Genomic DNA, 24778 nt, shown 5'->3' on the forward strand with positions numbered 1-24778 from the left:
CAGAGACGTCTGTCCATTGCAACTCTTCTCTGGGGACAGCAGGTGATCCTGGCCAGGCTGGGCTTCTGGGCAGTGTCTGGCTGAGACTAGGGGATGCCTGCTGACTGCAGCTCTCTGTCTAGGCGGCTCCCCTCTCTTGGAGTACCTCTGATGGGGCTCCCCATTCTGGTGGGTTCCCCAAAGAGCTCACCCTCTAGGCTCCCTGCTCAGGTGTCTCCTGGGAGCTTGTCACGACTGGAGTTCCCTGTCTCCTTTTGCAGCTCCCCTCTAACTGAGTTTGGGTCACCTTTATTAGATCCAGGTGCTTGTTCACTAATCAGCCACTTGTGGGAGTCAGTTGCCCCCCATGGGGGCCCTTCCTAAGGCAGTTATAAGCAGACAGCCCAAACTCCCCATAAAAGGCAGCTGCCCCATAACAAATAGTGAATGGGCAGAGTAAAAAAGACTCCCAAGTTGCTGATTTGCCAAGCTCCATCTGGAGAAAAAAAGAAACACATATTGTGTATTTTGTACTAGTCTGGCACATAGATTAAAAAAAACCCATGAGAGTTGAAGATAGAGGGCCAGATGCTTGGCTGGTGTAAATTTGCAGAGTTCCACTAAGTCAATGTTGCTATGCCAGTTTACACCAGTTGGGTGTCTGGCTCATCGTGGCTTTGATATTTTTTCTTTTGTAGTGTGCTTTTTCCCGTTTGCTCACACAATGGCTGATCATGACACCCTGTCTTGGACAAAACGCCCACTGTCGCCATTGACAATTCTGCTGTAAGGACTGTAGGATTTAGTTCAAAGTTTTTACCATTTAACAGGAAAAGTGACTGTTATGCATGCTTTGGTCATTTCCAACTGGACTAGGGTAACTCTAGATAAAGATACACCTTAAACCCATTTGGAAGGTGCAGAATGCAGCAGCCTCCTAACCAAGCAGTATTTCCCATTATTGCTGTGCGTCTTGATTTGCCCTGGATTTCAAGATGTTGATTCTAAAAAGCCTTAAATAGCTATGGGTCTTGGCTACCTTAGAGACTGACTCCCCCTTTGTATGATTTTTACAATAGAGGCAACCAGGTGAGACACGTGAGACGCCTTGTTTAAACAGGAGACTTAGCGTTTACAGTGACAGGGGCTTCAACCTTTTGAAAGACCTCCCAACCCCATCTATCAAGCCCCGATACGGGGGACCTTCTGCAAACGGAATTTGTGGGAAGGTTTTGGGTTCTGGAGTGGAGCTGAATGTAGCGCATTTTGCTTTCATAATGGCAGGTTTTTAATGGCCTTCTGGGTCCAGCCCCTGGAAAATCTGTACAGCACCCAAAAGATTGAATGTATGTTTATAGGGAGCTAGAAATACAGAGTCTATTCTGTAAGTGGACTTTTCTGTTTTTCTAAGTAGTAAAAATCACCAGTTCAGGCTATCTAAAATGATCCAAACAATCATTCAGTAACTGCCATACATTTATTTTACTGTGCTCCTAGCCTTCTTTTTAAAAAACAACTTTTAGAAAAAATGAGGCTGCATCTCTTAGTAAGATCTTCAGCGCTTCTTGTCATCTCCATCAACCACTCCAGGAGCCACGCCTGTTATGGAAAATGCAAAACATGCTCTTATAAAATGATTTTGTCTCAAACAGTGAACATAAAATACTAGTATACCACTTGGTCTTTCCACTCGAGTAGGACATTCCAATTTAAGACTAATGCTAAGGTTAGTACATTTGAAACACTTCTCCCTTTCATAATATAAGACACATTTCTCCAATAAAATTCTTCAACTGCTAAACACAGCCCTGGAAAGAGGCTAGTGCAATAGCAGTCCCAAACAATTCAAGCTGCCTGATGGTTTCCCTTTGTAAACAGCTCACTGTGCATTTAAACCATGAAATAACTGGGTGGCAGGTCTGTCATAATTCTAGGTAATAAACATTATCTCAAAAGAAATACAACATTAAGGGATAAAAATCCATTCTTCAAGAGTGAGTTCTCAAGCATAATTAGAAACCACATAATTATTGACCTAATGTAGCTACAAACACTGTCTGATTTTTATAAGTTATTTCTCTGTAGGGGTCAAATCTGTTACCATAATGTATAGGCTATAGCTACACCAAGAAAAGTTGTATTAAGCCAGCTGGACTATGACATCTTTGCAAATTTGGGTAAAGACTAGAATTTATCTTAAATTTATTTTGCTACTTTGGGATATTAAGCAGCTCTTATTAATCAAACTAGAAGCTCTCAAACGAGTCTGGGTGGAACTGTATTGAAGTGCAGCATAGGCAGAGACATCAGAAAAAAGGGACAAGACCTAGACATGTCTTCAGTTACCAATGAAGAATCCCTGTGTTTCAAAGGCATTTAGTGGTGATGCAAGTTCCTGGTCGTGCTTCTTTTGTACATTTCTCCTACAATGATTTGTAATGTCTTTTTTTCTTAGGCAAGACTCGGAGGACCTGTCTGCTGCCCACAAAGTCAGCCAGTGAGCACTGCTTTAACAGAAACCAACTGACAAGTTATCCAACTCTGCCTTTGACTAAATCGGCAGAAGCTCTCCAGCAAGGAAAGAAGGAAATCCGGTTGAGCTGCATGCATCATGCTCCCAAGAGCTGCATCAAGCCTTCAAGCATCACAGGTTTGAAGAAGAACCGCAGAAGTTTACCAGCAGCTGTCTGCCGGAGCTGCGAGACTCTGGATGGCACCCAGAATATGGCCAAGTGGCCAAGATCTCATTCACTGGATGACCTCCAAGGAGAATCCAGCACTGACCTACCGAACATTAGCAAGAAAGTAGATTCTTTCCCTCAGGATGCACTGGATGTATCAAAAAAGACAACTGGCTCTGTCCTGAAGCCTAAGGCTCCTGGGGCTGGCATGAGGGCAGAAGACAATCTGCCTAAGCTAAGTAAAGGAACTGCTGATTCTCAGAAGGGAAAAGCTAGGAAATTGGACTGCTCAGTAACAGAGACTTCATGTGGGACTCCTACTCAGTACCTGCTTAAATGCTGGGAGGCTCAGCCTACTTTAGTTACCCACAACGTAACAAGGACACCTCTAGAAAATCATCATAAAAGCAGTCATGACCTTGAAAGGGCTGATAACTCTCCAGTCCTCAAGGAAGGTCTGAAAGCTGAGCAAAAGGGCATGAGCGAGGCAAGAATTCAGTCAAAAAATCCTTCACAGCCACCACCGGTTCCTGCCAAAAAAAGCCGAGAACGCCTTTCTAATGGACTATTTCATCCCCCTCTGACCCTAAGTGGAGCCCTTTCAAGTCCAGATGCACCATGTTTGCCAGTGAAAAGGGCCAGTCCATCCAGCCCCATTGATTACCGGGAAGTACCTGCCTGTAGGCCGTCTTCTGAGCAGCCCAGTACCCCACCAACCACACTGCCCCCTTGGCTAGCTGAGCTTTCTGAGACTGCTAGCATTCAGCAACATGTGGTAAAGCTAGGCCCTGCTTTAGCCAGGAAAGTCTCTTGTACTAGAGGACTGAATCTGGAAATGTTGATAGAAAACAAGTTGCAGACTGAAGAGATTGATCTCACAGAGGAACCATATTCAGACAAGGTGAGAAGAGGCTATTGTCTCAACATTTTAACACTGGTCTTTATAACCGCTCGCTTTTCATTGCATCTGGTGCATTATTTGTCAGCAAGTAAGCTAGTTCGTCCTCTATAAACCATTGGAAAAGCTGGAAATATCTTTCAGGCACCCTGTTGTTAGTCTCTCAATCTGTTCTGTTGATATCAGGCCTCACACCAAAAGGCAGTCTTTCAATACCAGTAAAGTAAATAGCTGTTTGGGGCCTTGCTCCTTTGAACTCTACATTTCCTGCAAGCTCTGCTGCTCCAGCATGGGCTTGTCTCCTCCAACTCTAGGGTTTGAGAGAGGATAGAACCACATACCTCCCTTCTCTTCAACAAGAGGGCTGAATGAGGAGGCAACTCCTGGAAGGTGGAATCTGAGCATGAGTTTGGGATCCAGGCTGACCCTGATTACTCCATACCCATCCCTTTGAAGACAACGCAGTTCTGCCCATTAATTCAGTCTGTCCTTTCTAACACCAGTGATGCTTCTCAGAACTAAGGTTGGTTCAGAGACCCTCGCTGGAATTTCTAGAAGGGCTCAGCACCCAATGTGCTGAGCTATTGAAAATGGAGCCATAAAAGTCACAGTGGGAGCTCCTGGGTGCTGAGCACTTTGGGAAAATCTGACCTGTAAATAGGTGCCTAAATGGGAACTGAGCTCCTTTGAAAATCAGGACCACATTTCACTTTGAGGAGTGGGTGGAGTCAGCTTAATCACCGAATGTTGCAGACTTACCATTAATTGCATAACCAGCAACAGGCATTAGACATTAGTCAGCTTGCTTTGATGTCCACTTTTTTCTGTCCAAAAACCTCACAAGTACCCTCGAAGGGAACAAAAGAGTTTGGGAGAAATACATGGATACAGACACTTCAAATGAGTGCTGATTTTGAGGGGGGAAAGTGGGAAGGGGAAACTGATCAGTTGAGGTTCATTGTCCATGCTGGATGAAGTGCAAAAAGGATAAAAAGAGAATAAATGGTGAAAGTCAATCCGATTAAATGCTTTGCATTTTAATGATGTAAGGCAATTGATGTGCCACTCTAAGTGCGTCGAACTGCAGCAGTTGCAGGGAGAAGACCCCAATCTTGCAATGGTGCTTTGATGCTCTATTGATATGTGACAGCACTTGGTCATTGTAGTGCAGCAGCTGCATGAATTGATGCAATGAAAGGGTATGATGAAAAGACAGTTTCATCTCCCATTCCTTCCACATGTCCCTGGCTACTGGGAGGGAAGATGTGTGTGTATCTCACTCCACTCTTGCCTAGCGCGGGGCTGAAAATGGAGCACTTTGTCCTACACAGGCCATGTTTGCACTCTGTCTTACTGTGTGTCAGGAAGGGAAGAGAGCTGATGAGACATGTGAGTCCTACCAGAGATACGGATAACATCTCGAGGACTAAACTCATTGGGGTTGGGACTATCTTTTTGTTATGTTTGTATCACACCTAATACAATGGGGTCCTGGTCCGGGATTGCAGCTCCAAGGTGATACCTTAATACAAATAATATTAATATTGAACAGCCACATCTAGCTTAGTGTAAACTAAATTCCACACACAGGACCATATCCTCAGGTATGCCTGACCTTGTACCCAGTGCACTCCGGGGGAGGGACATAGATGCCTTCTCTCCATCTCTCCTCCCACCCGCTATTCTCAGAGCTGCCCTAATTTGCACTGGATATTAAAGGTAATTTACAAAAATATTATTGCTACCCTGTTGTTTAAATGATTCAGTGATAAATCTGAAAGCCCATATGACGTTACTACTTCTCTGGCGTAGTGGCTAGGCATGATGTGGGATCTCTTATTGATTGGAATATCAGTTCGCACGCTGGAGGGAAGTGCATATGAATCTGTTTATGTGAAGAATAGAAATCCAATTGTAAAGAGGTCACCAAGGGTTTTGTGAGGGTATAAAATACATTCTGCATAAGGGCAAAAGCCAACTTCTAATGGGGGTTAGGAAGAAATGGTCCTTGGCATAGAGTACCCCAGAATTGCCTATTTGACTCACTGTTGGAAGCAGGATACTGGACTAGATGAACCACTGGTCTCACAATTCCTATGTTCCTAATGGAACACTAACTCGGATCATTATCTCCAGAGGACCCCTAAATCTGTCAGACATCTCCCAAATTGTACAAGTCAAGAACCAGGAAATACACAGTGATCAGATCAATTTTCTCCAGCCCTGATTACAAAGTCATTTTCTGACTAAGCCAAAGAATAGCAAAATATCTCGTAAAATTTCTGAATGGCAAAATGTGTGCTGCCCTACAACTTGTCAGAGGCAGATTTCACTGGTGAAACCATTTGATGGCAGAGAGAGACTTTGGATAAAAAACTGGCCCTGTTTGAAGTCCATGGGATTTTTGCTCTTAACTTCAGTAGAGCCAGAATTTCACCCTTGGAGGATGCGTAATGGTAAAGGCTTTATGGACCAGTGTCCCAAATGCCCCACTGTAGATAATGTTAACACTAAATGAAACTCCATTCTTTGTGACTCTCAGATAAATCTAAAGCTCCCCTTATCATTTTTGTGTTTGATGTTTGTATAGAAACTTGTTGACTTGTATTGCTTCTGGTTTTCTTTCTTTCCCTTTTCCTTTCTCCTGCATGGCTGGATGGCAATTTGCAGCATGGTCGCTGTGGGATTCCTGAAGCTTTGGTGCAGAGATACTCTGAAGACCTAGAGCAGCCTGAAAAGGATGTTGCTACGAACATGGACCAAATCCGGGTGAAGCAGTTGAGGAAGCAGCACCGCATGGCAGTGAGTGTCTCTGTGTACCACGTTCTTTGTTTAGAAATGCATAGTTAATTGAATGATGATGAAGGGTACGGGATTCATAGCCAGGGAGACTGAAATCCTACCTCTGTTCGCAGAGATACAGCATAGGTAGCAGCAGAGCATGCCACCCCCTCATCCCTCCCTCCTCTGTCCTGGAGGGGAACCACTTCCAGTATTGAGAGCAGATTTGAGTCGCCCTGCTCATTCAGTCCTTGGCATCTCTGAGGAGAGCAGCAAACATAATTAAAGATTTAGGAAACCTGACGTAAGAGGAGAGGTTTAAAAAGAAACGGGGCATGATTAGTGTTGAGAAAAGAAGACTGAGTGGGGGGATCTGATAAGTCTTCAAATATGTTAAGGGCTGTTATAAAAAGGAAGGGATCCATGTTCCCCATACCTGCTGAAGGCAGGACAAGAAGTAAGGGGGTTAATCTGCAGCAAGGGAGATTGTTAGAAGGGAAAACCTTTTTAACTATAGGCGTAGTTAAGCTCTGGAACAGGCTTCCGAGGGAGGTTCTGGAATCCCTGTCACTGGAGGTTCTTAAGAACAGATTAAACAAATGTGTCAGAAATGGTCTAGATACACTTGGTCCTGCTTCAGATTGAGGGGACAGACTCGATAACTTCTCGGGGTCTCTTCCAGCCCTATAGTTCTATGACCAACTAACAGCATATTGGGAACCAGTTAAAAAGAGTAGAATGGGTGCTGAGCAAATGACTTCCTCATTGCCTAACACACACAGGAGAAATAGCTATCAAGGTTTGAAACATCCCTTTTCTAAAACTATCAAATTCTTACTGCCTGGGACGTGCAGAGGAAGACTGAAAGTAAACTGAGCAGTCAAAAGGTTACATTTTGCTTTCTCTTTCTCTATCCAGATTCCGAGTGGAGGGCTCACTGAAATCTGCCGAAAACCTGTATCCCCTGGACAGATCACGTCGATAACTGCCTGGCTGGTTTCCATTGGCCTGCCTATGTATTCTAGCTCGCTCACAGAAGCAGGATTCAACACGCTGAGCAAAGTGCCTTCTCTGTCACAAACTTGCCTTCGAGAAGCTGGCATCACAGAGGAGAGGCACATAAGCAAGCTCTTGGAAGCAGCAAGACTCGTCAAACCCCTCGATCCAGAGGCGATTTAACGTGCTCTGGAACGTGGCACTGCCCGAGACCCCGCTGCTTCTTACTGCACCAGTGTTGCCCTAATTTCTCCACACGGCAAACGGGATCAAGCAAGTGGATCCCAGGGATAGGCAAATAAAAGCCTCAGAGGATCTTCCTTTTTTCTGTCATTAGCAACAAAAGGAGAAAAGAAGCAACCACCAGGTAACAGAGACGTGGTACTTCCTTAGTCCTCAACAACAAGATATTTTTAGTTCTGAAAGTGCACGGGCTTAGCCAGTGGTTAGACGGCACCCCATGTGACCATTAAGCGAACGGGGCCCTTGCACACTTTCCACAAGATTGTGACAGCTACACCTGCTGTCAGCCCTGTTTCTGTTGCAAGGTCTCTCTGAACAGAAGGCCCTCTGTAATACTGGGTCCCAGTTTCCTAGAGTCAGCCCTGAAAGCCACATACAAGCCAAGGTGCAACTCACCAGCAAAAGCTGTTTAGCAAATCTTCTTGGGTTTTTTGTTTGCTTGTTTTGTTTGGTTTAGCAATCAAGTGCTGAATACATACCCTTTTTTGTCATCCTCTCTGTTGCTTGGTATAGTTGCTGTAGACCATAGAGCCTTTAGCTAGGCCAGAATAATGGACTGGAATTAGTTTACAATATTGACTCTTTTCTGTTGTTCCAGTACAACTAACCTAACAGAGTCCAAAACTCCTTTTGTGTATAGAACTGAAATCATTTTTGTAACTGCTTTCTAGCAACCAGCTTTTTTATTTGCCTTAAAATCAGCTTGTCAGCAGTTATCTAGTGTTGACTTATCTGTATCCAACCTTGCTTCATCCTGTCGTCGTTCAATGGCACTTAGGGTGATTTTCAGTTAAAGTAACTTCTATAAATTGTCTCGTAACATCTTCTGTTTGTAGAGGCGCTTTTGCAAATGCAGCGTTTCCATTGTCAGGCGAACTGTTCACCGTGGTCTGCATTTGCTGCTGTTATTAAAAAGTTCAAAGTTATCTTGCCTTGTATATATGTAACTGCTTTTCATTTTAATTATATTTTTATGTACTGGGTTATACTGTCAATCATTATACTGCAGCTTTGACTTGGTATCCTGACCATATCAATTCAAAACATTAGTTTCTTCAAATGAAAGATTGCCCTGGGGAAATAAAATGCACCGAAGAAGCAAACTGTGTCCCATAGAAAGTATCAGTGCAGTAATTTCACTGCCTGGGGGGGGAATCTCAGAGTCTTATGAATTATGCTGTAATTTTACAAACTTGATGTCCTCCAGTATCAAGTGTTTGAAATTTCTTCTCTTCAGAAGAAAGTGTCATTCTGGAATGCTGGACAAATCATTTTTTGTCCATAAAATAATGATCCTGTTTTCTGTCTAACCCACTGTAAAATCTCCCATTCACAGCTGTGGATACTAACAGATTTTATTTTTATACATGGGCACTCATTTTATATACCAAATACAGATCACCATGAATAGTATTAACTAGATTCTTCTTTGGTGTCTATATCCTATGTACTTTTCTTTAACTTACAGTGGTGGAAACTCTTCATCGTAGACAGAGTAGGCTTTCCTTTGGCAGGCTAATTAAAAGATGTAGTCTAGTGATCTGAGCACAGGCCTAGAAATCTGTTTCTATTAAGCTTGCTAGGTGAATTTGGGCAAGTCCCTTCCCCTCTCTGAGGCTCAATTATTCACTCATAAAATGAGGATAATGGTGCTTACTCTTCCTGATAAAGTGCATTCAGATTGATGAATGAAGTGTTAAAAGTGCTCTATTATTATTGCCTACCCTAAATCAGGTATGCAGTAAATTTTAGCTAAGGCGATAATCTGGCTCTGAGTGTAACGTTAGGCATCAGTTTTATTTACCTATTTTCAGTTGTCACCAGCTTCTGTTATTTTTATCAACTCTGCCCTAAATTCTGCCATCAGAATTAAAGACACCAATGTGTACAGCATAACTAATTCACTTCCTCATATCATCTGAAATTGTTCTGGATCCAGAGCTCCTCTGCATTTTGTCTAAAAGTTATTAGTGCTTTTCTCTGGAGAACTAGTAAGCTCTAGTGTGACAGCATCAGGGAATGTGTGACATAACTGAATGTTTTGCACAGGTGGATAGACTCTTACAAAAGAACAACATGCTTATAGTATGGGCTTTGGTTGTTATAGCAATGATTTGTCTGTCATCCCTCTCTAAGGCTTAAAGGGAAGTCTATAGAAAGCAGTAGCTGGAAGGAGTGCTGAGACATTCACTGATAGCTAGGGTCACCAGTGATTAAAAGTAAGCAGACTGCAGAATACCAATTAGCAGTTAAGAGGGGTAAAGGACTGCTTACTATGCACAGTTTGAGTATGAAGCATCATCTGATACAAAAGGAAAACAACTTCTGCTCACCATGGAAAAAGGAAGTCATATGATTAAAAAAATCCCTCACCTTCATTTTTTTCCCCAACCTGATTAATAACAGAAGGAGAGTCCCAGCAGAGAAGGAAACAATCTGGATTTCTGAAGCTCTCCATGTCCCAAACACTCATTGTAATTCCTATGACTTTTGAATGATTTCATTGCATGGAGAAATCAAATGACACCTATCAGAACTTTGCCATGAGGAGGCCGTTCTGACTTGAATTCCTTGAGATTTTTGTTGTTAATATTGCTTTTTGATCTGGTTTTTAAATTCTGCCATTCAGTCGTCTTTTGTGTTATATTTTTAGCATATATTTTTGATTTTAGAAAAGCCTTACACTGCTCAGTGGGTGAGCTTCTCCTGCTGGTTTCAGTGCAGTTCAGTGGACAGGTGGGGGATTGCCTGGTGTAACAACAATACCCTGTTCCTTACAATTTCCTTTTGAAGTGCAACATTCTAAGCAAAAGTTAGCTAGTTGGCTATTGGGAAGCACAAAAGAAGCCTGCTGATGAAATGCTAATCCGCTCTGCTCAGACAAGTACTGCTCTGTGTCCACTGTGTGCAATTCTAACTTGAAAAGCTATTTGGTAAGGGAAGAAGCATTCCCAAAATATTAGCAAGCAACATTACAATTGTAAATTCCTATTAATGCCCATGTATTACCATCTGAGTAGCTAGGATATACTCGTCCCTGGCCCTGTGCTCTTGTATGAGACTGGGTTTGGATGCAAACTGGGAGCATGGGAATGTGATCAAAGGCATTAAGTATTATATTATTCAGCCAGGTCATTCTCCCTAAGAGCAGCAAAAGAGGTCAATTCACCAAGTCATGGCTGTACAGTTGTACTGTATTATTTTTAGAATAAATAATACTTTTGGTCCAAGATACGGTCATCCTTAATTGACACTTTCTGGGGAAACAAAACTGTCAAGTAAGTTATGTAACAACTAACAATGTTGCACTTTCTGTATATGAAATCAGTATTTAAATAACTTATTTTTCTCCATTTGCTGTTCTTAAATGATGTAAGTAGCTGTAATATACCAGTACCCAATGTGTCTTTACAGTTTGCTTCAACCCGAGAAAGCTGTGTATTGTAAAGAAAACAACAATATGAACATGTAAAGATTATTGTGCTCTTTCATTTAGCCAAAAAAAAAAAAAAAGTTGACAAAAGGGTTTTCCTGTGTATCAAACCTTGTCTGTAATTATGTCATACTGTTCATAGACAAAAAGTAAATAAATTTCCTCAATCTTACATGTCTCCTTTTTTTTGAGCTATAATATCATGAAAGGGAATGGAATGGAGAGCCTAATTGATTGACTTCAGTTGAAAGAAGTGGCAGTCAGTGTTCTCACTGCTGAATTTTTCCTTTTCTAGGTTATATTGTGGTGCTTACAGGCAACATTTTCAAACTTGGGTGCCTAGAGTCAGACATATTTTTTTAAAAACCCCAAAGCAGCCAGTTTTCACTGGTGCCGCATCAATTTCGCTAAGTGTTGTGGGTGTTCAGTACATTTTAAAACGAAGCCACTTTTTTTAGGTTCTGCGTGGGCAGACTTTTTTCCAGTGTTGGGTGGCCCTTTAAGGGAGTTGAGCTTAGCCCCCATCTGCGACTAATTAGCTGTCTCCCAAGTGATGGGTCTGGTTACTTTTATTGGTATTCACACAACCATTACAGCACAAAGGCGGGGATAACATATTCAAGGCTCCATACAAACTAGACAGGAGAGAAAGGAACCCTAGCCCCAGCTTACAAAGATTCTGAAATACAAAGACAACTGTGACAGATAACGCAGAATCCCCACAACCGTTGCCAATGCTATGCATGCCTGAATCACTTTGTCACAAGATGGGCTGGCCCTTTAACAGAAGAGGACTTAGACCAGGGGTGGGCAAAGTTTTTGGTCCAAGGGCCACATCTGGGTGGGGAAATTGCATGCAGGGCCATGAATGTAGGGCTGGGGCAGGGAGTTGGGGTGCAGGAGGGAGTGTGGAGTGTAGGGTGTACGAGGGGGCTCAGGGCAGGGGGTTGGGGTTTGGCAGGGAGGAGTTCGGGGTGCAGGGTCTGGGGCGGCAGCAGCATGCAGCAGGGCAAAGACAGGCTCCCTGCCTGCTCTGGCCCCGCACCACTCCCGGAAGCGGCCGGCACTATGTCCCTGCGGCCCCTGTGGGGTCGGGCAGAGGGCTCCGCATGCTGCCATTGCCTGTGAGTACCTCCCCGAAAGCTCCCATTGGCCGCCGTTCCCCATTCCTGGCCAATGGGAGCTGTGGGGGGTAGTGCTTGCAGGGGAGGGCAGCGCACGGACCCCTCTGCTCACCCTCCCCAGGGGCTGCAAGGATGTGGTGCCGGCTGCTTCTGGGAGCGGTGCGGGGCCACGGGGGTGGCAATCCCACGGGCCGGATCCAAAGCCCTGATGGACTGGATCCGGCCCACGGGCCGTAGTTTGCCCACCCCTGACTTAGACCCACCTATGGCTAATCAGCTGCCTTCCAGGCATTGGGTCTGAGGCTGGAACTCAAGTGACAGAATGCAGGCCACCTGAGCCTTAGATAAAAGGCAAAGAAGCAGCTCACTAGACAGTGATATTTGCAGGGAGCAGGTAGGTGCCTCCAGGTCTGGGGAGAGGGTTGTCTGGTCAGTTGGATTTATGCTGAATTGTTTTGATTTGGGGAAATACAGCCTCAGGCTGTCATGGAGCTTGAATGTCAGCAAAGGGCATGGGCATGTTGCAGAGTGAGCTGTGACAAGAGGGGAACAGGAAGCAAGACAAAAGCAGAGTTGACAGGTGCTGACCCAGGATACTAGAAAGCAGGTTGTATTTAGCAAGGGGGAGAAGAATCGGGAGAAATGGGGAAGGGAGACATTTCAGAAAAGTTTGGTTCTGAGGACAATGCTTCAGGCTGATTCAAACAAATCCTCTGGTTCCTCTATCAAATGCAATCTGGTTAATCTGAAGCAAAGTGTAAACCATTTTGGAATCAGAAATTTGATTTCTATCAGATTAAGTAAGCTATACCTCATTAAAAAGTCAGTTCTACATATAGTAGGAACAAGGCTGAATAGCACTGTTATTCGGAGATGCTATTCAAGCATTTTACTGCTGCCTGGCCCTTCAGCTACATTATTTCCAGTCCAAACAATGGATCATGCTTAATTACTAGATAGTACGCGGCCTTCACAGTGGGTATGCAATTAGCATGCATCTGTCCCCATGGTATTCTATTCTCTATCATGCTCATAGCCCCCGAAGTATATTAGTAGCTTCATACAACAAATGAAAGCATGGGGTCTAATCCAAGATACACACTGCGTTGTGTCTACAGTCCCTTCCCTGAGGAGCACTCAGTGTGTTAAGATTAGTGGTCACTTATAGCGCTTGGATCCAATAATGAACAAAACATCCAGGGTAGATCATGGTTTCAGGTCGTCTTCACTGCCCAGCATTTTTTTTTTTTTTTCAATCAGGAGGGGAAGTAAGGCAGAATCATGGCTTGGATTTGACCCTGACAGTTGATTTATAATTCCCGCTTAAGCAAAGCTCCTCATCACAACTATTTAGCCCGAGTCATGTAGCACGTGAACATCAGTAGTGTAGAAGTAAATTGCCAAACATGAGCCTTTTAGTTTTCTTCCAGTTAGTTTGTTCCAATGCTGTTCAATACCTGCTGTGCATGGGCGCCAGAGGGCACTGCACGGCTGGCTAGAAGTAAGAGAGTGACCATCCTCCCGGGATTGCAACTGGCTCCGATGCAGGCTGTTTTGAAGAGGCACTTGAGTAACAAAACAGAAATTAAAGGAGAACAACGTGCACAGCCAAAGCACTTGCCATTCCGGCAGCTGGAAGGAGTAACACCGCCCTTGCAAGACTGCTGCCGTCCCTGGTCACCTCGGGAGCAGATGAAACACAGCCTATACGTTTTGTGCTTAACTTTTTGCTAATGCTGTTGATCCAATAGCGTTCTAGCAACAACAATCCCATCCCACACCAAGCATCTGGCCCCGGAGGCATTGGCAGCAGAAAGCGAAAACAACTCCTCCCACTAGTTCCCCTATAAGGGGAACTTCACACCTGTGGGGCGGGTCCACACAAGGCTGAGCCAGTGTTACGTAGGTTGCATTGATATACTATGCCATCAGAATTGCATTAGGAGACCAGTATCAGGTGCCCTTTGATTTAGGATGCCAATGCACCACAACCATCTCTCAGCAGAGACTGGTGTCTGAGGGAGAGGTTAGCTGAGTCTCCTGGTCCATTCCCTTCTTGGCCTTCGTGCAGGGGCTGAAAGTAAGAGAGCCAATGGTGATGTAGGCCTGTTCCTAGGAACTGTAAACACCCATTTTATAACCTCTTGGTCACTGAAAAGCCATCAGCTGATCATAGCCTCGGGTGTTGGGAAGGTCACCACCTTGTGTTTCTGTCAACACTGCTTCCCTCTCCAGCCTCAACTGTTGACGTCACTAACAGTCACAGCAACTGCTGCATTACATTGCAGCCCGTTTGTAAATAGGACAGGCTGAATAGAGCATATCTACCTGCACAGGCTATCAACTCACCAAAGTGCTGGCACTGCTCTACAATGCCTTTCATTGGCTACTAGCATAGGTATTTGGTGTCTGTTTTTCCAGGCCCAAGCACGGGAGCTGCAATTGTCCAGCATGACTGACCTCAGCTATATGTTACGCTATGTTTGAACTTGTTTCCCTGCTCCGTCCGTGAAGCAGTTTTATATTGGCTAGCTAAATCCATCAGAAAATGATGTTTCTATTGTTGTGGTAGTGAGTGGTTAGATGATTACTGGGAGATGTTGTCTTAAAAGTAATTAATTAGTACCTTTTGGGCTCATTTAGTTCTTGGTTTAAAATTTGTGGTTTGGACATAATTCTCCACTCCAATGGAATAGGGCTACAGAGCCTGAAGGTAGTGACAACAGCAGCTGAGAAATGTTTTCTCCCTACAACTTGCTAATTTTAGGATCATTATGCAAGTCCATTCAGTTTGAATAAAATTCCAGGCGTGCCTTTGCTTTGTCCATGGAAGTTAGCAAAGTTTAGGTCCAGGACAATGCCTCATATCAGCCTTTTGCATAAAGATGGAGGCAGCTGGATTTTTTCCATAATCCTAGGTTATGTGATTCTCAATTGGTCCTCTCTGGGTCTTAATGTTTGTTTGTATTTAGGCCACAGATTTTTGGCAGGTTAAAGCCTCATTTACTTTGACCTGTGTGGTGTTCCCAGCTCATTTATTCAACTGTTCAGTTGGGACTGGCACAGCAAGGCATAGTTATAATATTTGCCTCACTTGACAGAGTTTTTCCATCTGGTAATCTACGGCACCTAAGTTCCTTCAGTAGGGTTTATTTTTACGTTTGGAGTAGGGTGGTTTTTGAAGCGCCTGAGAATGGTATTAAGGACTTTAGACATTTAAATACCCCCCCCCCATTTACTTGGCTGCTTATCAAAGTTGCCTAACCAGAGTAAACGGGTGTAGTACGGCTCTCTCTCTCGAGTCATTAAACACGTCCTCTTTTCAGGGATATTTTTCATGGATGCTGGAACCAGGGTGTTACTTGGGGTTAGTGGCTGCCTTTGTGGATTCCTTGGTCCATTGCCTTGGGAGTCAACATGAGTATGAATTCAGGAAAGCTGGGTTTGGCAGTTGCCTTTGAATAGTGCCGTACAAATGTGACAGTAACTTATATCTTTTGGCATAGAAAAGACATTGTGGCAGTACTTCAGTGTGTTCACCACTCAAATTTCAGCAGCAGCTGGCAAAGCTGTGCTTTGGGAATACAATGAACCTTAATGGACCTCCCTTCCATGAGGATTCATGAAAATTAGCATTAAAAGTAACATGGCCATCTATCCTGAGTCAAGGGCAGTGTGTAGCTGCTCCTCCTCAGGAGCAGCGCAGAGTACAAGCTGTGACTCTGAGAGTCACTCATTTCACACTCTGGTTCCCCCCTTACTCCAGAAAGGAAGTAATCTGTGCCAGCCGCAGGTTACTTTCTCCTCCATGCCAGCTGCCTTGTGTGTTACTGGGGGAGAACCAAGGCTTCACCTCTTCCCTACCCGTCATGCCCCCCTCACCTGTGTGAGGGGCTAGGGATCTCATGGAAGCCAGTTTCCCCTGTGCTCTGTGATCCATGGTGCTAGTAGCCCATACAGGAAAGTAAAGCCTTATACAAAGATGTAGCTAATCTGCATAACTTTTATTTGTCCAATGTTACTTATATGTATTGTGGTCCCCCACATGCCCATTGCAAAATCCTTCATTCACTACTGGGGGAGATGGAGATGGCTGATAAAAGTAAGAGGCACTGGAAGGTGACACAGACTTGGGGGTAGATGGACAAAATTCTGTTTTTTCCTTAATGTTTTTCTACTTTTCTAAGCATTTTAACTGTTTCTGTTAGGATATAGATATTCAGGCCTGTCTGTAAAGGCCTATACTCTAAGAATTTAGGTGTATTCTTATCACTTGGCTAGTTAGAGGTATAAAAGAGAGAATCAAAATCACTGTCTGCCAGTGTTAGGTCCTTCTCTTACTGTGACAGTCTGAGGCCCTGTTCTTAGGCTAAGGCCTTTGGCTAAGCAACAGAGGCAGCCATAAGCTGGGAAGCGACCGGTCACATCCTCACATTCCAAACTAGTCACATTGAAAGAAGGTGCTATTGGGCTGTTAGGACTACAATCCTGTCCTGATAGTGTCTATCACCTCCAGAGAAAGGGAAGTGCCTAGAAGATGTAAAAGGAAACTTAGTTTGATAGCATCCTGTCTGGCAAGAACTCACTTATCAATAGCTGGGATGTGAAATCCTCACTTCTGTATCGTTTTGTCATTATGGTTCCCACTTTGCTATTGTTTGTCTGTATAATCTCTGTCTGGTTCTGTGATTGTTCCTGTCTGCTGTATAATTAATTTTGCTGGGTGTAAACTAATTAAGGTGGTGGGATATAATTGGTTACATAATCATGTTACAATATGTTAGGATTCAGAGTAACAGCCGTGTTAGTCTGTCTTTGCAAAAAGAAAAGGAGTACTTGTGGCACCTTAGAGACTAACCAATTTATTTGAGCATGAGCTTTCGTGAGCTACAGCTCACTTCATCGGCTGCATACCGTGGAAACTGCAGAAGACATTATATACACACAGAGACCATGAAACAATACCCCCTCCCACCCTACTGTCCTGCTGGTAATAGCTTATCTAAAGTGATCATCAAGTTGGGCCATTTCCAGCACAAATCCAGGTTTTCTCACCCTCCGCCCCCCCCCCCCAAACTCACTCTCCTGCTGGTAATAGCCCATCCAAAGTGACCACTCTCTTCACAATGTGTATGACTCACTCTCCTGCTGGTAATAGCCCATCCAAAGTGACCACTCTCTTCACAATGTGTATGACCCACCTTGATTATCATACACATTGTGAAGAGAGTGGTCACTTTGGATGGGCTATTACCAGCAGGAGAGTGAGTTTGGGGGGGGGGGGGCGCGGAGGGTGAGAAAACCTGGATTTGTGCTGGAAATGGCCCAACTTGATGATCACTTTAGATAAGCTATTACCAGCAGGACAGTGGGGTGGGAGGGGGTATTGTTTCATGGTCTCAGTGTGTATATAATGTCTTCTGCAATTTCCACGGTATGCATCCGATGAAGTGAGCTGTAGCTCACGAAAGCTCATGCTCAAATAAATTGGTTAGTCTCTAAGGTGTCACAAGTACTCCTTTTCTTTATGTTAGGATTGGTTAGTTAAATTTCAGGAAAATGATTGGTTAAGGTATGGCTAAGCAGAACTCAAGTTTTACTATATAGTCTGCAACCAATCAGGAAGTGGGTGGGTGTGTGGGTGGGAAATGGGAAATGGGAACAGGGAATGGGGGTTGGGAAATTGGAATTATGTTTGGCTAAAGGGGGAAATGGGAACAGGGAATGGGGGTGGGGAAATTGGAATCATGTTTTGCTAAAGGGGAAAAGGGAACAGGGAATGGGGGTGGGGAAATTGGAATCATGTTTGGCTAAGGGCAGGAATGGGAGCAGGGATACAGGTGTAAGGCTTTGTGGTGTCAGAGCTGGGAAGGGGGACACTAAGAAAGGAAACTGGAAGTTCACCCCAATAAACATCAAATTGTTTGCACCTTTGGACTTCGGGTATTGTTGCTTTCTGTTCATGCGAGAAGGACCAGGGAAGTAAGTGGGTGAAGGAATAAGCCCCCTAACAGTTTCCATGAAGTTAAATTACTCCAAGGGGAAAGGAATTCTAAAGCAGGCGAAGTAGAGAAGTACGCAAATCAGATTCATCTCTTCTTTTGGTAAGTTGCTTTTGCTCTGGTGGAAGCATTTGACACCAAGACTTTAAGAGGAACTAGAGAAGCAGGATGAAGTGACAATGGAAATGTACAGCAGACAATAGTGAGATTCCAAGGTCACAATCATATATGTTTACTTCATTTGCATCAGCATGGCACACGTCTTGATTGACCTGAGAAGAGCTGCCAGGTTCCAGTCAGAGACTTGCATGAGACTGGAGGGAGATTTTGGGTTGGTTTTGTTGTTGTTTCTCTTGATTTGCTTTTCCTCCCTTTATTTTCTTGGCATCTCCTTGGTGTTCCTCATCTCTGTCCACCCCTGCTAATGCATGGGAGCAATGATTACCTTCTGATTGCTGGGTGCCTACTCTCATTTGTGTGCCTTGTTGTGTCTGAATGACACCATTGTAGCAGGGCACCAAGCATCAATCCAGGGCACTCAAGCGTTAAACAGAAAAAAGAGCACTCCTTTGATTTCACTCAGGTTGACCATTCTGGCCATGGTAGAAGCATATCAGGAAGAGGAACTGACCAACAGCACTTGGAGTAGCCCGAGAAGGTAAGGATGGGGAAGGGGAGTGATCCAATCAGAGTGAAGTTGGTGGTGGTAGTGATAATGGATTTCATAAATGCAGGTGTACTTGTAGTGCATAGGACTAGCTTGCCTTTATTATATTCACTGCCCTGCCTTCACTATATTTAGCTGCTTTCATTATATCCAGCTGTAACACAAGAAACCTATAGGCCTGTATCCTGCATATGTGTGGTTATGTAGGCCATAACCCTTGGCATACATTAACAGTTACCTTTAGATTTTGGGAACTAAGAAGAGCTTGCTCAGTGGTAGGCATTAGAATGTTCCAGTAAGTACTACTGCAAGGCACATGGAAGTATTAACCGCAAATCTGCTTAAGCAAGGGGTGACGGATACAATCATGAGCTGAAATGGTAGTTACATGTATTAACATACTAATCTATATGTAACCCTCTGCCAGTCAGAGTTAGCAGCAAGAAGGGCTGGATTCAGTATCTAAGGGTTCCTTTTCAACAATACAACACAAAAGTGGCTCGACCCCTCCACCCTCACCCAGTGATATGGAACAATTACACACCACTCTTTGGGTGCCTCTAAGAGGCAATACCTCCCCTCTCGCAAGCACGGAGTCTGAATGTAGCGAAGAAACTGAATGTAACGAAGAAAAGGAGGGAAGTAACCCAGCATTAAACTGGGAAAATACCACAAACAAGGATCATAAACATAAACAATGAGCAAAAGTCCCACCCCCAAGTAAGCTGGGCAGTGTTCTTTTCCCTCAGGTTCTCAAGTCCAGCAACCAAAAGTCCCTTTAACATGCCCGCCACTTCTCTGCATCCCACTCACAGTTGTCCTTGGTCAGTGCAGACCCAGAGTTCACCTCCTGACCTGGGGGAAGGAGAGGTAAGAAGGCACCTTACTTGCTCTGCTGCCTGGGCACTCGCTCACCACACCTCTTCACCAGCATCCTACCAGCTGACTGGTGCTCCACTCCTCTTTGCCGGCCACCTTGCTGGCTGATCGGTGCTCCACTTCTCTCTACCAGCTGCCCTGCCTGCCGATTAGTCAGAAGACACTGCTCCTGTCTTCTGATCACCCTGCCAGATGATCGCTGCGTCTCTTCACCAGGCTCTGCTCCAATCCAATCCTCCCTGACAGCAGCCCTTCTGTGGCCGATCACCACGCCTCTCCGCCAGCCACCTTGTCGGCTGCCCTGCCAGTCAATTGCTGATCTGCCAGGATATCTTCAGGTTCTACCACTTAATACTGTTCTCAGTAATTTCATCTGTTAGTGGGGGAGCCTCACTGCTGGTGCACACTGGGCAGTTTCTTACATCAGAGACCCTGTTCCAAAGCAGGTCTAATGGCTAGACCTAGGTATCAGTGATTTCAGCTCTGTAGTGTGTAACAAGACTCTCAAGTGAGTCTTAATCAGCTGTTATTACACCATAAAGAGAGGAAGAATCAAATGGTGTCTTGAGCCCTTAGGCAGGACCCACATACAAATACTTGTCCCCACCCTCTCTCAACTCACTGGGCTTTGGAACTCATGTCCCCTGCCTAGCGAGTGCCATTTAGTTGAGGCTGAGTCCCTCAATCAGGGTAGGCCAAGTATAGTTCTTCTGCCCATGATTCACACAACAAGGATAACAACCCTTTATTACTCCTGCCCCAATAACAAGGAGAATGGGGATGCAACACCAGCCAAAAGTGATCATTTGGGCAAGTAATCCCAACATGCTGAGCACCTAGACAGGGTGGGTGTGCCCAAGCAAATGAGATCAGCTCCTGAAGTCCTCTTCCACAGCTCATCACTAGATGTCAGGGGAGAGCTCATTCATCTAGAAGGACACCTCAACATTAGTAGGATGAGGAAATACAAATAAAGAAAAAGGGGGAAACCCCTACTGAGTATGCATTAGATACAGTGGTGTCAGTGTAACATATTATAAAAGTTGTATCCCAGCCTATGGACAATTGGAGAGAGAGAGATGTAGCCCTTGGGAGGTGCCAGAATGATGGCCACTGGTGAGGAGGAGGAAGGTGATGGTGACGAGGAAGGTAATGGCTAACATTTGAGGTTGTCCTGCAAGAGATGATATGGATGTTCAGATGTACATTCTGTATTATCTCTGTCTACTTTCCTTGGTTAGAGTTTGTGATTTTGCTAAATGTATTAATAAATTATTGTAAATGTAGAAGAGTTCCTATAGTGTGAGCAACCATGCAATTGGGGTCTCCAACTATCTAGTATTTTTAATTCTATTGGGCCTGATCTTAGGACAAGATCCTATCAACCCTCCAAGTGATAACTGGGAATTCTTAAGTAATCATTATAATTATTACATAAGCTATAGATCAGGCTACTTACTCTGCCTTCTAGGAACACTGAGGTTTCAAAGTCTACATTGTATACCTGTGGCAGATTAGGCAGGTACAACCCCATGGGTTTGATGAAGAGGTTCTCTGAGACAGTTGTTCAGAAATGGTTCTGCTCAGAGGTAAAGGAAGAAGTTACAAAAAGGAGTATTTAGGCTATAGATTAGGAAAACTTCCTGACAGTAGGAGCTACTATATTGTGCAATAATCTGCCCAGAAAAGTGCTGGAAGCCCCATTGCTCAGGACATTTAATACAGCTTGGTCAAGACATGTTCCTTGACTTTAGCAAAGCTTTTGACATGGTCTCCACAGTATTCTTGCCAGCAAGTTAAAGAAGTATGGGCTGGATGAATGGACTATAAGGTGGATAGAAAGCTGGCTAGATTGTTGGGCTCAACGGGTAGTGATCAATGGCTCCATGTCTAGTTGGCAGCCGGAATCAAGTGGAGTGCCCCAAGGGTTGGTCCTTGGGCCGGTTTTGTTCAATATCTTCATAAATAATCTGGAGGATGGTTGGATTGCACCCTCAGCAAGTTTGCAGATGACACTAAACTGGGAGGAGAGGTAGATATGCTGGAAGGTAGGGGTAGGATACAGAGGGACGTAGACAAATTGGAGGATTGGGCCAAAAGAAATCTGATGAGGTTCAACAAGGACAAATGCAGAGTCCTGCACTTAGGACGGAAGAATCCCATGCACCGCTACAGACTAGGGACCGGCTAGGCAGCAGTTCTGCAGACAAGGACCTAGGGGTTACAGTGGACGAGAATCTGGATATGAGTCAACAGTGTGCCCTTGTTGCCAAGAAGGCCAATGGCATTTTGGGATGTATACGTAGGGGCATTGCCAGCAGATCGAGGGACGTGATCATTCCCCTCTATTCGACATTGGTGAGGCCTCATCTGGAGTACTGTGTCCAGTTTTGGGCCCCACACTACAAGAAGGATGTGGAAAAATTGGAAAGAGTCCAGCGAAGGGCAACAAAAATGATTAGGGGACTGGAACACGTGACTGACGAGGAGAGGCTGAGGGAACTGGGATTGTTTAGTCTGCGGAAGAGAAGAATGAGGGGGGATTTGATAGCTGCTTTCAACTACCTGAAAGGGGGGTTCCAATGAGAATGGATCTAGACTGTTCTCAGTGGTAGCAGATGACAGAATGAGGAGTAATGGTCTCAAGTTACAGTGGGGGAGGTTTAGGTTGGATATTAGGAAAAACTTTTTTACTAGGTGGGTGGTGAAGCACTGGAATGCGTTACCTAGGGAATCTCCTTCCTTAGAGGTTTTTAAGGTCAGGCTTGACAATGCCCTGGCTGGGACGATTTAGTTGGGGATTGGTCCTGCTTTGAGCAGAGGTTTGGACTAGATGACCTTCTGAGGTCCCTTCCAAACCTGATATTCTATGATTCTATGACATTTATGAGGGGCTGAGTACCTGCAGTTCCCATTTACTTTTGGGTGTGAGGGTGAGCAGCACAACAGCCATCAGAAGTATTGTGTGGGCTGAATCCTGTCAACAGAATAGTCCAGGTGACCTCATGGGTTTTTCTGTCTCCATCTCTTTCATCATCATTTATTTTAGGGTTTCAGTTGCAGGTTACCCTGTAATTAGATTAATTCTTTGCTGTTCAAGATGCCTGTTAAGGCTTAATGTGCTCTGCTGATGCAGCTGTGAGCGTTGTATGTCAAGTTCTCAAAGGATCCAGCCAGATGGCAATTCTGCAGCCATCAGGTTTGGAGGCCTTATTTTAAGGAACAGCAGTTGAGAAATATAGATAGTATCTCTGATTGCTTCTAGACACCCAGCTGGCCATTAGGGCTTTTTTGTGAGATGTAAACCTCCTGCTATAGGAAATATAAAATTATACCATTTAAGACAACAAAGCATACTCCACTCTTAGCACTAAGACTGCAACTTCTAGCTCTCTATTCTTAGAATGATGTGCCTGTACCCCAGCCAGAACAGCTTTAGGCCCCATTCTGCTCCCACTGAAGCCAATGGGCATATGGTCTGGCTTGTTAGTTTTATCAAACATATCAGAGTGGCAGAATATGGCCATGTTCATATCCTACACCCTATTGCAGTGGTTCCCAAACTAGGGGTGCTGCTTGTTCGGGGAAAGCCTCTGGGGGGCTGGGCCAGTTTGTTTACCTGCCACGTCCGCAGGTTCGGCCGATCGCGGCTCCCACTGGCTGCGGTTCGCCGTTCTCGGCCAATGGGGGCTGTGGGAAGCGGCACATGCCGAGGGACATGCTGGCCACCCTTCCTGCAGCCCCCATTGACCGAGAACGGTGAACTGCGGCCAGTGGGAGCCGCGATCGGCCAAACCTGCGGACGTGGCAGGTAAACAAACCAGCCCGGCTCGCCAGGGGCATTCCCTGAACAAGTGGCGCCCCTAGTTTGGGAACCTCTGCCCTATTGCAATAATTTTTGTACGAGGCATGTCTTGTAAGGTATCATGTGAAAACTCTTAATTTGCTGGTCAGTATCATCCTGATAAAATATGTGTGGAAACATTGTATGTGAAGTTATAAGATTTCCCTCTATAGTGCTTAACATATGTTCCAAACCCTATAGCCCTGCCCAAACTGAGGATGGCGAACAGGTCTGTCTCAAACAAAGGAACGTGTGCTCTGCTCAGTTTGCATTTAAGCAGTAAACAGTCATCAGGCAGGAAGAAAGCTCAAGAGAGAAAAAGCCGGCAGGGAACATCCTTCTGCATAGACTTTTTCTGTCTTAGAAATGGAGGAAGTGTTTTTCAAGAACCTATAAAAAGGAGAGGCAAACACCCCAAGGCACCCTTCTCTCTTTCCCCGCCTGAGCATTGCATTCACTGCACCTGAAGTGAAAAAGGAAGCATTCGTTGGATCCTGGGGGAGGGGTCCATACCTACAGGAGTTGGTCAGTAAGATAGCATGTGGTGAGAAACTTTGCTTTAATCTGATATAGTTTGTTAGGTTTTAGTAAATTGTCTTATCTTTATTTTTCTCATAACCATTTCTGACTTTACACATCATTGCTTGTACTCATTTCAAATCTATCTCTTTGTAGTTAAACTTATTTTGCTGTTTAAACTGAAGTGCCTGAATAACTATTTGAGACAATGAGCTGGCATGCTATTCCCTTTAAGGAATAACATATTTAAAATATTTTGTACGGTCTAGGAGAGGGCTTGGCAGTACTGGACATACGTTTCTGGGGGGAAATTGCGATTGGGGGTCACCCTGCAATATAACCGAGGCTGGTGAGAGTCCCAGTGTAACCCGGATGTGGCTGACATGCTGCAATTACACGCAGACACTCAAGGTGTGGATTGCATGCTGTCTGTGAGCAGCTCAGGCGGGAGCTACTTCAGCAAGGCACTCTAAGGTACCCTAGGTTGCAGGGTGGGGTGACATAGCTACTCCATCTGGATTGTGCCCTGCTATGTCACATGCAGCTTCTTGCTGAATCTTAAAACTCCAGCAAGCAAGCAGCAACTCACTAACAGATTTAAGATCTAACACCTTTATAGTGATGTATTATGTATACAACCCAAAGGCATTAAAGCAAACCGCTAGGATGTGTGATTACCCAGAGATGTGGAATAAAACCTTCATAATAGAAAGAAAATTGCAGGAGAAATTG

General features: G+C 44.6%; 1 protein-coding gene across 5 annotated transcripts in view; it reads left to right on the forward strand.

The window, feature by feature from the left end:
• Nucleotides 1–11178, forward strand: part of SASH1 (SAM and SH3 domain containing 1) — a 192639-nt gene extending 181461 nt beyond the window's left edge. For all 5 annotated transcript variants that reach the window (XM_073337579.1, XM_073337578.1, XM_073337580.1 and 2 more), the window contains 3 exons: nucleotides 2435–3561; nucleotides 6229–6360; nucleotides 7258–11178. In XM_073337579.1, the coding sequence (XP_073193680.1) occupies nucleotides 2435–3561; nucleotides 6229–6360; nucleotides 7258–7518 (1520 nt within the window). In that variant the 3' untranslated portion in view covers nucleotides 7519–11178. The remainder of the gene's footprint in view (nucleotides 1–2434; nucleotides 3562–6228; nucleotides 6361–7257) is intronic.
• Nucleotides 11179–24778: the final 13600 nt, after the last annotated feature.

The sequence above is a fragment of the Lepidochelys kempii genome, chromosome 3 (assembly GCF_965140265.1).
Source record: "Lepidochelys kempii isolate rLepKem1 chromosome 3, rLepKem1.hap2, whole genome shotgun sequence".
Taxonomy (NCBI): domain Eukaryota; kingdom Metazoa; phylum Chordata; order Testudines; family Cheloniidae; genus Lepidochelys; species Lepidochelys kempii.